The sequence below is a fragment of the Tigriopus californicus genome, chromosome 10 (assembly GCF_007210705.1).
Source record: "Tigriopus californicus strain San Diego chromosome 10, Tcal_SD_v2.1, whole genome shotgun sequence".
Classification (NCBI taxonomy): Eukaryota; Metazoa; Arthropoda; class Copepoda; order Harpacticoida; family Harpacticidae; genus Tigriopus; species Tigriopus californicus.
In genome coordinates this window covers 7576058-7589464 of record NC_081449.1, presented here as the reverse complement: position 1 = coordinate 7589464, position 13407 = coordinate 7576058, and the positions used below count along the sequence as shown (strand labels likewise).

Below are 13407 nucleotides of genomic sequence, written 5' to 3'. Positions count from 1 at the left end.
GGTGACGGTGGTGGTGGTGACGGTGGCGGTGCTGCTAGCTAGGGCTCCTCCTCGTCGTCGTAGTCCTGGTCGACGTCGGCTCTGGCCTCTAGCTCCTGCTTGGGTCCTTAGTCTATCGGGTCCAGCGGGTGCGTCTGCTCGTTGTCGTCACAGATCTGTGCCTGTCGTACTCTGGCTGCTTCACTCGGACTGCCTACTGGGCTAAGGGCGGACTTGAAAACTGGCGTCGTACTTTAGAACCTAAATCATTCTTCTGCCTAAACAGCCGGGCACATTCTTTGGCTCGGCCCATCCAGTCTGAGCTCAGGCTGATACTTGAATGTCAGGCCGATGGGCTGGAAGAGGGTACGTCTGAGTTTGCCCATCCAAAGAACAAAGAGGATGTCCCAGGGTCTGGCTGGTACCTAGCACAGGGGCCGTGTGGGAATAGAGACGGAAAGAAAAGATGCGATGTTGGCCTCCTGATTGCATCAGACTGGCTATGGAGGCTGGATTGGATATGGGGGAAGGAGGCAGGGAAGAGAGTCTTATAGGGTTGCCAGGGGGCGGAATCCATTGCCAAATAACTCAAAAGTGGCGGAATGAAAAAGCTGGTTGCGGTGCAAGATTTCCATTGGCGGTGGGCCGAAAAAGTGGCGGAAGAGAAAAAACTGTGGTAGGCCGTTTCTTCGGTAGCAGACAAGGAAAAAGTTCGCCAAAAGTTGCTTTGACCTCTCCTTGACTTGGTTTTGTAATTTAGCAAGTTTTTAGTGCTGGAGAGAGTACGGAGTGCAAGTCTAAGTGCACTTGAGTTTTTTCAACAAGTTTAAATGTATCGAGTCTTTGAGAATGAACTGGAGCCCAGACTCGTGAAAAAGAAAGCATAATTTCTTTAAAATGTTTTTGACAAACTTTGGCAAGTCTGGCAAAAATTCAGAAAATCAAAGGACTTACAAAAGTCCAACTTTTGCCAGACTTGCCCTGGCACTACAAGTTTTGGTGGGAATCTGAAAAAAGCTTTATCCTGACGCAATTTTTTAAGGCACTGCTTTTACACAAGAAAATTCAAAAATTGACAGAATAATGTATTGTGGTTGATACAATAAAAGACAGTTTTTAACCCAAAAGCCTTGTTTGTAGTTTCTTAAGTTTCACTCTTTGATACATAAGTCTTTAAGTGGCATCTAACCAAATATTTCATGTTGTTATGGAGCAGATTTGAGTTTGCCAGCCTAAAACAGCCTTGGCCATAGACCTGACTTCAAACAAGCATCAAAATTGTCTCCAAAATGGCACTTAAAACCAAGTTATGAGTCATCCTGTTACTAGAATTGTTGGAGGGAATTTGGATCAAGGTTGATAAATCATTATTGATACTCTGCTTAAAACAACTTATAGGACCTTACACTTTGTTTTTCAACAACACTTGCTCTGAATCTAATATGGAGGGCGATATCTTTCCTATCATAAACTGCATATTTGATTCTTGGGTTAGGCTTTTAAACAAGGCTTGAACACATCACAAAAAAGGAACTTCTTATCATTACTTTAGCAGGAAAAAGAGCGCCTAAAACTGCAAGAAAAAAACCTTTACACAAAAGTTAATAATACTTGGTAAAAATGAAGTGAAACAAATGACTCCCATGATTATTCACTTTATCCCATTAATGGCAAGTAAGTCATTGCATTTGAGACGGAATTTTTGAGCAATTGGGTAGGAGACCTTGATGGATTTTTCTTTCCCTAGCTTTTACAAGAAGAAAGTAACAGCAATGGGAAAGCTACAAATCCGTTCCATTATTGTTACTTTTTCAGAAAAGTAACGTATTGCCGGTAGCGTTACTACAGCCCTGCTTATAACTAAAGAAATATGATAAACTCCTAATGATAGTCTTATTTACAAGTAAATCAAAATCGTTGCAGAATTTGGTCAATTAGATTCTCAAATTGGCGGAACGGCATTTTGAAAACCTGGCAAACCTGGACAGAGACACAAACTACGGACCGTCGTTCGAGGTCTGGCATCAGGACTGGCTAGAAGAGCAAGGGGGACGCAAATGTGACCTAAAATTGAACAGAGCGGAATTTCGAAATGCGATGAACGATACCCAAGACTTTATCCATTCGAGCAGATCGAAATACTTTGCAATCGTGCTGTTAAAAAACGGACCAATATGCCATTGTCGTTAGCGTAAAATCCCGAAAACCCTATCAACTCGAACTCGGGGGGACTTCGTCGGGCTCGCTCTGACGGATATCAGGGTACCTTTAGATGTTTGAGGAATGTATGTTCCCTCCTTTTAATTGAACAAAATTCGCACTCGATCTTTTTCTTTCTATTCATCCCATAATGACGTTCCTTATTCCCTGCTCTCTCGTTCTTCACCAAAAATAGAACTGGCATTTTTGCAATAACAGGGTGAGAAAATCATAAGGGGGGGAGAAACTCATTCAATCATGGACAGATCTAAGTTTCAACAACTGGCTTTCAAAACATGATGTTATCACTGGATTGGGATGGGTTACAAGTGGGAATGCCTTGACACAGCGTATGAGTAAACTGCAATTTTTGGCAAAGGTTAAACTAAGTCATCATTTCAGTGACTTCGTTGGAATATTGTTATTTATGTGGTCGATTTTCGGTCACACTGGCTTGCGGGCAAGGGTCCACTATTTCGCCAGCTTAACTAAACTGAAATCGATCCTCGGAACTTCAGGTTGAAGAGTGGCAGCGAGAACCCGTGGCGAATGTGCAAATGGATGAATCTGGACGGACATATATTGAGATATCTATATATATTAATTTCAATGTATATTCTCCCTCTTACATAGCTATTTCCTCATTTTCTTCATAATTTCGCAATTTGATTAATTTTGTTCGAACAGATTTTTAAGATGGAATTGCTAGCAAATAGACCCAATTATTGTTTTGGCAACTATGGGCCATAATCAACAATTGATAACGGGTAAAGGTTTCAGTTGGTCAGCGGGATTAACGTTTTCAGCCAAGCTCACATCCCTTCTACACCTCAATAACTCCGTCTGGCAATATGTGAGTTCGAGTAGGCTTCTTTATGTTCGAATCCGCTTAGCTGTCTCTTTACTGTCTGTGACGTCACGTGTTTTTGTCTGCACGAAATGACAGAGCTGCCAGGTGGCGGTTTGGCCAACATATTTTGCCACTTCTTCAGATTCTGTCTGATGGGGATGCGAAACTTGGATTTTTCTGTTGGTTTTTCACAAACTTTTTTTGTGACATTTTTTATGGAGATATGACTTTTATCATTATAACCCTCATTTGCCTTTTCATTTGATGACCATATCTGGCCCTGGCTAGGCCAAAGTGAATCTAAATTATATCAGAAAGTAGCGAATACAGTTCTGGCTTGCTTCTGTTTTCTTTTCCGTTTTCATCTTTTGCCTCAAAAGTTCTTAGTTGCTGAATTATGACTGATTAAGCGTCAATTATAACAGAAGAATCAGAGACAATGTCATGCCTTTAGGTTTTGAAGTCATGTGACCAGGGTGGGCAATTGTGGAAATCAGCTTTAGCTATTGACACCAAGTGGAAACCTTCATTCATGCAATTTTTTGCCTAATCCCTATTTCAACCACTAAATGGAATCATTAATTGATAAATGTCAATTTTGCAAATATGTATTATAAGTAGCAACTAACCTTTGAAGAAAACTGACAAATCAATTTATCATTTTTTTAATTTTTGGAAATCTACACTAAAGTGTGTTTGAAAGATTTTTATCTCAAACAAATTCAACAATGTGAAGTTAAACATATATCATCTAAGTTAATGAGCATACTCATGTTTTGAATGTTAACAAGTTGAAGCAAAGTGACAATCAAGGCATTTGGTAGATGAGCAGTTTTCACTGAAACTATGTCATGAAATTTGCATTGGCTTAGCAGCTGCTTATCATATGTTTGAAGATACTTTTTGATAAATCATACGTCTATCATTCATGATTTTTATTTTCTGTTACAATTAAATCTATCTCCTCATTATCCTACATAATACACATCTTTAAAAACCCCAAAACAAATTCCAACACCACTTTTAGCAATTTGCTTATGCAAAACAATCTTTTTATGTGAAAAATACATCATTCTTAAGGTTCAGCAAGGAGAATGATGTTCAATTTTTAGTTTTAACTCTCTTTTAAGGGAGATCTCAAAAGGCTCATGATGATTTTTTTTGCGGACTTCCCTGCTGCTACTGGGATTGGAATCCCAGCAGTTCAAAATAAAGAATATATTCCTTTTACTTAACTTTCATTTTAAAATATTATTTAATTGACCAACAAATTAGAGTTTGCTAACCCTTGAATATAAGGTTGATCAGCTATTTTAGTCAAAACTGATCCAAATCTGACTTAAATACTGCTCCTGGATCAATGTTTACACACTCCCTATAAATATTTGAGGCCAGCAAATTGAACCATGATGGAGCCCAATAAAGTAGAGACTTGGACTTCATTGTTTTAACTAGCCTGGATTCTTGAGGGCTTGAAGGTGCTCTCAAAACGCACATTAAGCCTCTTTGGTCACTAGAATTGACCCTAAATCCCAGGTTGAGACAAAGGTCATGGATGCCTTTGAACACTTACAGTATCAGATACCTTTTGTATCTTCCCTGAATATTGTACAGTCCTAACCTTTCAAGTCTCTCTCATTACAAGAGCTCTTTCATACCCTCAATAATCATGGTAAAGCATCTTTGGACCTACTTGAGCTATTGCAAGCTAGGTGAACTAATTGAAACCGAAATGGGCAAGGCATGTTCAAGATAATTGACTTGTCCAAAGTTAGCATCATGATATTATCTCTTTAATTGAACCTGCAATGCATCCAACCACATGTTTGAAAAGCTTCTCCAAGTTTAACTGGATATTCTCATCCAACTTTCCATCATCTTGGAGGACTGCATCTAAATCCTTCATGGATGAGACCTGCTGATGAGACCTTCATCATCTAATTTACACATTGAAGTAGCAGCTGCACGATGAAAGGCAGCACAAATTTTGGGAGGTCATTGGGGCACTTTTCAAAACAATAGAGGTACTAAAGATCCAAGATATAAGTCTCAATATTGGACAATAACAGTTTCTAAGGTTTCAAAAAGTTTATTGCAAAAATACGAAATTCTAAAATACAAAGAAATCAGCCGCAAAACGGCTTTTTTCTTCTAAAATTAGTTTTTATGCATGTCAATGAGTGAAACTTAGACAGTTCATAAAAATACCTACCTGCATGAACCATTCCTTCAATGGATAAAAGAACTGAATCTTCAGTTTAATCCCTCAGCAGAGAGATATGAAGCCTCAAAAGTAGGAGTAATCTCCCAAAATTTGACAATGACGTCATCTTCCTTTCCTGCTTCAATGAGTCAATAGTGGAGAGTCTAATAGGGTCAAACCCAAATGTCATTGAGATGAATTTCATTCTATTCAATATCATGTCACTCTAAGCAACCCAAGAGTAAATTTGATCTCGAACCTCTACCAAACTATTGTAATTCTGACCATTCCCACCACATTCCAAAGGAGAGAAGAAAAAATGCCATCACAAAATCTTCTTTGGGATATGCCAGAGGCATATACCTCTGGCATATCCCAAAGATTAAACCTATTCAATTTGCTTTTCACACCATCATTGAGCCATTTATAAAATGTAATATCAGGCTTAAGTAGATTTTCTGAAAGATTTATAGTTTGAAAGTATTGTATTTTTTGACACTTTTAAAAACCCTTATTTTGGACACTTTTGAACCGTGGTGGACCAAATTGTCCAAGAATAGAATGCCCACCCTGCACATGACCCCTTTTTACCTTGAGCGGTGATGTTAGAGAGGCAGGATTGACATTTTATTTTTGGACACTTTTGTCCACTCCTGTCCAAAAGTATCCAAACATACAAATCTGTAAGATAATTTCTTGAAACTGATTCTGCACTTTAAAAAGATAGCTCATTAATGATGGCAAATGCCAAATGCGTCATTATTACCTTTGGTGTATACGTCTAACATATCCAAAAGAAAATTTGTTGAAAGCAATTTCTTGACCTTTTCATCTACCCTTATTCACCAAGCAGTTACCAAAGCCTCAGTCTACCAATGTATGGTTGGCGTAAAGTATTCAAAAACGGGTGTTGATGCTGAATCGCCTAAAAGGGCTAGAATGTGGTATTTGTTTTTGTTGGAAGATTGCGTGAAAGAAAACTGATATTGAAGCAAAAACAAAAACAAAATATTTGTTCCTATGTTGCCACTATGTGTGAGATTGATGACCTGAATAAAGCAAAGATTGTTTTGTGTTTTAAGTTTTAAGATGTTTCATCCCGCATAACTCAACCATTGTATCAATTGGGATTGTTCTTGCACAGTCTCCCTTTCCAATCACCAAAACAAACTCTAGGAGAGCAAACAAGAACATGAACAACAAAGTGAGAGGTTGCATGTAAAGTAATGTCTTTCTTCCGCAAAATTCTTTCCCATTTCTTGTTCCAAATGAGGGGTTTTAGTTGTACCAAAGGTGGGCACAAAAAAATCAATCAAGCCATGTCATTTAAAACTGGATAATAACTTCTTTACACTTTCAAATTGCTGCTTCTAGCAAGTGTATAAGTTTCCCTCGATAATTTATGTACACTGAACCATCTAATGGAGCAAAACAGTGCTAAAAAATCTCAAAGTTGTAAAGTTCTTGGTTGCCCTGAAAATAAGGCTTGCCATAAGAACATAGTCAGTACTCTAGTCAGAAGATGAGTCAAAGATAAAAAAGCTTCTTAAAAGCTATTCTTCTAGAGTTAAAGATGAAAAAGCGATGCGCTTTCATAAGTTCAGAGACTCAAACCTCAAGCTTTTAAGGCAAGTAAATATTTTGCAATGGCTGCTAATAATAATTAAAATGAAAGAAATAATAATCATTAAAAATAATAACACGTTAGAATAATTGATTAAGTGTTAAAGTAATGTCGTTTCAGCAGCACTGAACTTTTTTGAATACGGATCAAATATTTGCAAACAAGCAAACATCCTAAAATTTCAATCAAATAAGCAAGCAAACAAGGAGAGTGCCATTTTGAGCGCATCAGTAAATGCAAGGAAAAGGTTAATTTGAGCACAATCAAGATTCTGAAATGCAAGATGCGTTATCTTAATGCTAGCAACATTGGCAATGCAACGGAAAAGTGATGAACCCAAAAAAATGCCAAGAAGCAGTGTTTCTCTTCAAACAAACCAAGTTATCAATATGTTTTGTACCAATTCACGCAAACCCTACTTTCAAAATGACAAAAGATGTCTCAATTAAATCCAATCTCAGTTGTGCCTGTGTTTCAATAAATTGAATGGTGGTCAAAAACTATTTTCAAGCAATTAAAATCATATGAACAATCCCTCATTTGATTCCTAATTTGTTGATTTGGTTCCTAATGTATGGAATCTACATCCATGGACGGTGAGGAGAGAGTCTTTGGCCATCAAAACCAGACAACAGCAATTGTCTAATCACACTAGTTGTTATTACATCCTCCCAGAATTAGGGTGGCTTTATATCAGCATGGAAAACCAAGATTGAATGCGGTTTAGGCTGGAAGTAGGACTAGTGCTAGGCAAGTTTTTGGTATATGAGTTTTTTTCTTCAATTTGAGTACAATAATAGACTGGAGTCCTCTCCTGGACTCAAGCCTTTTGCCAAACTTTCCCCAGCATTACTCACACTTCAATCCTCAAACTGGTTTCAATCTCAATTTTCCATCCCAGTGTAAAGGCCGCCCTTATTCTTGCTTCCATTGCATTGGCAAATTTTGCCAGGAGCAACATATGACAAAGAGGATTGCTTGCTATGGCTGGTCAAATTGAAGAAGAAAGGCCCTTTGAGGCGTGGATTTTTAGGTGCACTGGGTTCAACATACCAACCTGCATTTTCTTTGATAGGGCAATGGATTAGACTTTGAACGTCCAAGTACAGACATGTCCAGGAGTTCACAGTGAATGAAGTTGTGCCTCAGATCTGCCAAAACACTTCAAGAAGAACCTTTTTTAACTGGAATATTGGTTGGCATTAGCAGGTCAGGGTGGGTGGGTTGCCGGTAAAATGAGCTATCTGGCTGATAGTTTGATCCCATTTGTACATTATACAGTGGAGCACACCCCACTCATTTCTTACCACGTGAAGCCCACTAAGAAATGAAGGTCATATTCACTCACAAAATCAACAAAATTAGTGCCTTGCTGTGTACAGTGAGTCAAGAGCTGGTGATCCAAACAACAGGTTTGTTTTGGGGATTTTCATTGCCCATGATCAGCTGCTGTCACGTGACGGCTCTAGACCAATCAGCGAGAACCAGGCAAAAGGAGATGTCGTGTCTTTTGATATGAGTGTCATTAGAGCACATCGGGACTCATAATCATAACACTATAAGGTAGATTGCTTTGGCCATCTCATCCCACCACTTTACAGCATAGAATTGGGCCTCATATTGATGGATAATTCATTCCAAACAACACCATTCTTTAAAAATTCTTCAAAAGCCCCATGGGCTAAATTATTTCATATTTTAGAAAAGACTATGATTCCTAACACAACTTCTCTTTCAGAAGGTGTTTGGAGTGGTTTGGAAACATGAGAAGGTACTGAAATAGTACTACTCTTTTATTTGAAAGAACCAACACCTTGTATTACTGCTGAAATAAGTCTTACAAATATTATGTGTAAGTTAGGTGATTTTCTGACTTTTTGCTGGACATGCCAGTTTGAGTCTTTCATTAGGCCTTAGTGACCTAAAAAGACTCAAAGTCTTTAATAAGCCAAGCAAAGCAAACCAAATGATCATTCAGAGGCTGCTCTGCAAGAGGGTCAATTCATGATAGAATGAAGTCAATTTCCTGACAAAATTTGAAACAAACTCATAATATTGTTTCATGAGTCTTCACTCAAGTCCAGCCAGTTTCTCCCAAATCAAATAAAGGACTCAAGCGCACTTGGACTCAAGTCTGTACTTACCATTGCGCTAGTTAGTATCAAGGTGTGAAAGGGTAATAACCAGGGAGCAGACGTGGTGTAGTGGTTAGTGCAGTTTCCTTATTCAAGAGAGGTTCCTGGTTAGAATCTCTTCTCGGACCTCTCTCAAAGAAACTTTTAGACGCTAACCCTGCCCACAGACGGCGAACAAAACTGATGCAGACACGATACCACTTATTGGAAAAATTATTGGGGCATTGTGATGGCTGGCTTTGCTGGTCGGTTGAGGCTCATCCCTCCAAACCTAGCATTCAAGTACAAAAAAAAAGAAAAAATAGAATGTTTTGAGAAATCCAAGGGCAATATCAAAGTTCCAAATGAGTTAAACATAAATTAAGATGTCAAGTTTGTTTTTGAAGGTATGTAGTATAGAACCAACAAAATGTGTAAATACAATTTTGAATGGTCTATGGACTTATCAATGGTCTTTTCCGTATAATGGAATTCCTTTGTATAATGGAACAATCACCTATCCATGCTAAACCAATAATTCAAACCAGGATCTTTGCCACTGACTTTCAAAAATCTTGTCATGTGACCATCCAAAATCACGAAAAAGGTTTGGATAGGATTGTTCCTATCACCAAACTAACATTTGTGATAGACGATGCAGACTGATGACTGTAATGAGTGCAATAACCAATGTCAATCCTCAAATGTATTGTATTCTATCATCAGTTGAAGAAATGCATATTCTTTGTCGCTCGACTAGAAAAAAACAATACGTCTTTTTTTAGTTTGTTGAAGTATCTGAAGTTGTTTTCTTGATTAAAGCTTTCAAGGAAATCAAAGATCTAAGATTTCGCTTTGATTGTTTAAGGAGAAAAGCACAGATTTGCAGAAAATACAATACACTTTTCTAAATGCCATAGGTTACTGCATCCAAATTTTACATCTTGGTTTGCTTCTCATGAAAATGATAATCGGTTTCAATGAAGATGGATTTTTTCCAAGACTGAAGTTCTTACCAGAATTCACTGTAATCTTAGACTTTGGTGGGAAGTTGGATTTGCCTTTTGTTTGCACGCCACACAAGAACTCGTAATGTGATTCATTTCTAGTCTAATCTTGGCATACCATGATCTACGTCCTCCCATACCCCAAAGCTTGACCCTTACCCTATCCATAACATTATGACATTGACTTACTCTCGCTCTTGTTATCCAGAAAGATTCCCTTCTCATAGTGCGACCAAGACCCGTTTGATCAATCATAATTTTGATTTCTCAGATTCTGGTCACCCTCGTTTAGCTGAAATTGTGTTTGGAATATTGGCCACCGTAACCTAGCTATTTAATCGACACTGATTCAGCAGCTAGCTCTTTTCTCCGTGTCTCAATCCGTTGATTTTGGGACCTTGCTCATGATACAAGATGGCAAATAACGGCTACATGCCCTCGGCTGCCGCCGTCAATGTCGAGGAGAAAGAGGAGGCCAAGGCCCAGGAGGATGAATTCGGAGCCAAGGACTTTCGCTCGCAAATGAAGCTTCGACCCGATCACGAATCACGCCCACTGTGGGTAGCTCCCAACGGCCACATCTTCCTAGAAACATTCTCGCCCGTGTACCGACACGCTCATGATTTTTTGATTGCTATTTCCGAGCCCGTGTGTCGACCGGAGTTCATTCACGAATACAAGCTGACTTCGGTATGGATAGGAATTCTTCCCAAGAGATTAACCCGTTGATAGTACCCAAAGTGTGGCATTTAAGCCTTATTCGCGTGCTTCCATTTGCGTAATTTAGTAGGTAGAGTAAGCTCAAGAGTCGTGTCATTAAAGTTAGTGGGATCTAGAGCTCTTTCCAAAGCATTAGTTGGATTTTCCTGTTATATTGGTGAATCTGTACGATGTGAGCGAGCTAGTGTTAGTTTCTCACTGGATTCGGTAGCTCATATGTCGTTCGTTTGTTTTAAGGATAATTTTTTTTAAAAACACTTCTGATCATTCTTTTTGCAGTACTCATTGTATGCGGCTGTGAGCGTCGGCCTGCAAACCAATGACATCATTGAGTATCTAACTCGTCTGAGTAAGGCTTCAATCCCCGAGGGCATTGTATCTTACATCAAGATGTGTACCCTGTCCTACGGTAAAGTCAAGATGGTCCTGAAGCATAATCGGTACTTCGTGGAGTCCAGCCATCCAGATTGTCTTCAGAAGCTCCTCAAAGATCCAGTGGTTCAAGATTGCCGACTGAGACAAGCCCAACAATCCAACACAACCGACGATGGACTCATTAGCGAAGAACAAACCAAGCTGAGTGCTCCCCAATTTACAACCATTCCCAAAAACGATGGCCAGACTGGCACAAATCAATCCGCTGAAAATCCGCCCGAAGTCGAGCCTCCCGCTAATGTGCCGGATGATATTACGAGCTTCTATCAGAAAATGGACGAGGATGACGAAGATGAAGCTACTACTCAAGGAAACACCATCAAAACCGTCTCGTTTGAGGTGGACCAAGAGAAACTCGAGGTCCTTCAAAAGCGCACCATGGAGTTGGATTTTCCATTGTTGGCTGAATACGATTTTCGTCACGATGACCTCAATCCGGATATCAATATCGACTTGAAACCCGCGGCTATGCTGCGGCCTTATCAGGAGAAATCTCTTCGAAAAATGTTTGGTAACGGGCGGGCTCGATCGGGAGTGATTGTGTTACCTTGCGGTGCTGGCAAATCCTTAGTGGGAGTGACGGCGTGTTGCACCGTGCGAAAGAAAGCCATTGTGTTGTGCAATTCCGGTGTGTCTGTGGAACAGTGGAAAACTCAGTTTAAGCAATGGTCCATCGGGAGTGATTGTATTACCTTGCGGTGCTGGCAAATCCTTAGTGGGAGTGACGGCGTGTTGCACCGTGCGAAAGAAAGCCATTGTGTTGTGCAACTCCGGTGTGTCTGTGGAACAGTGGAAAACTCAGTTTAAGCAATGGTCCACGGCTGACGACTCCATGATCTGCCGTTTCACATCGGATGCCAAAGACAAGCCAATGGGGTGCAGTGTATTGATAACGACCTTTAACATGATTACCCACACTCAAAAGCGTTCTTGGGAAGCTGAGCAGACCATGAAGTGGATCCAGGATCAAGAATGGGGCATCATGGTGCTCGACGAGGTCCACACGATCCCGGCCAAGATGTTTCGACGCGTTTTGACTCAAGTCCAATCTCATTGCAAGCTCGGTTTGACCGCTACCCTTGTTCGAGAGGATGACAAAATCGCCGATCTGAACTTTTTGATCGGTCCAAAACTATACGAGGCGAATTGGTTGGAGCTTCAGCAGCACGGATTCATCGCTCGCGTCCAGTGTGCCGAAGTTTGGTGTGAGATGAGTCCCGAATTTTACCGCGAGTATCTCTCTATTGGGAGTATGAAGAAAATGCTCCTGTGTGTAATGAATCCGAACAAGTTCCGTGCCACTCAGTTCCTCATTGACTATCACGAGAGGAGGAATGACAAGATCATCGTGTTCTCCGATAACGTGTTCGCTTTGAAGCATTATGCCAAAACATTGAACAAGCCCTTCATCTACGGTCCCACCTCTCAGAGTGAGCGGATTCAAATCATGGAGAACTTCAAGTTCAACCCCAAGGTGAACACGATTTTCGTGAGCAAGGTGGCCGATACGTCATTCGATTTGCCTGATGCCAATGTGCTAATTCAAATCTCGTCCCACGGTGGATCCAGACGTCAGGAAGCCCAGAGATTGGGCCGTATTTTGCGTGCCAAGAAAGGAGCCATTGCCGAAGAGTTCAACGCGTTCTTTTACACCCTGGTCAGCCAAGACACTAGTGAGATGTCCTTTTCACGAAAACGCCAGCGTTTCTTGGTGAATCAAGGTTACGCCTACAAAGTAGTGACACGCTTACCGGGCATTGAGAACGCCCAACTACTCTACAAATCTCGCGAGGAGCAAGTGCAGCTCTTGCAACAAGTGTTAGCCGCTTCCGATGCCGACATTGAGGATGAGGAGAAGTTCCTAGCAGCCAGTGGGGGTCGAGGACTCAAACGTCAAGCAGGGAGCATGGCCTCCATGTCCGGAGCCGATGACAATCTCTACATCGAAGGACGACGAGGCAAAAGCAGCGGGCTCAAACACCCGCTGTTTAAAAGATTTCGTATGTGATGTTTACGTGAAATCACGATGTGTTGGAAAATATATATATATATAGTACTTTCGAGTCCACAATTTTACTCAGTATCGAGTTTCTTATCCTGACATTATCATTTATGGTAGTCTATGAAGTAATGTATGTAACTATGAGCTATTTTCAGGGCATTAGTAATCAAATTACAGTAATTCGTTCCTTTTTTCGAAAAAGGAACTGTAATTCAGTTACATTTTAAAATGGTGTAATTGTAACGACCCAAAAACTAAAACAATTACTCGATAC

The 13407-nt window shown here is 40.1% G+C and overlaps 1 protein-coding gene across 1 annotated transcript; it reads left to right on the top strand.

The window, feature by feature from the left end:
- The first annotated feature begins 10295 nt into the window (after positions 1-10295).
- On the top strand, positions 10296-13207 carry LOC131887937 (general transcription and DNA repair factor IIH helicase subunit XPB-like). The gene is made up of 3 exons (XM_059236677.1): positions 10296-10666; positions 10976-11717; positions 11854-13207. Exons 1-3 carry the CDS (start codon positions 10391-10393, stop codon positions 13137-13139), a joined length of 2304 nt encoding a protein of 767 aa, XP_059092660.1. The 5' UTR covers positions 10296-10390; the 3' UTR covers positions 13140-13207.
- The last annotated feature ends 200 nt before the right edge of the window (positions 13208-13407 follow it).

What these genes read in the sequence shown, in the direction of transcription:
- LOC131887937 (XM_059236677.1), top strand. Translation starts at nt 10,391, where the DNA reads ATGGCAAATAACGGCTACATGCCCTCGGCTGCCGCCGTCAATGTCGAG. An exon ending in ACGAATACAAGCTGACTTCG is followed by an intron (nt 10,667 to 10,975) that starts GTATGGATAGGA and finishes TTCTTTTTGCAG; the next exon opens with TACTCATTGTATGCGGCTGT. An exon ending in CTTAGTGGGAGTGACGGCGT is followed by an intron (nt 11,718 to 11,853) that starts GTTGCACCGTGC and finishes CCTTAGTGGGAG; the next exon opens with TGACGGCGTGTTGCACCGTG.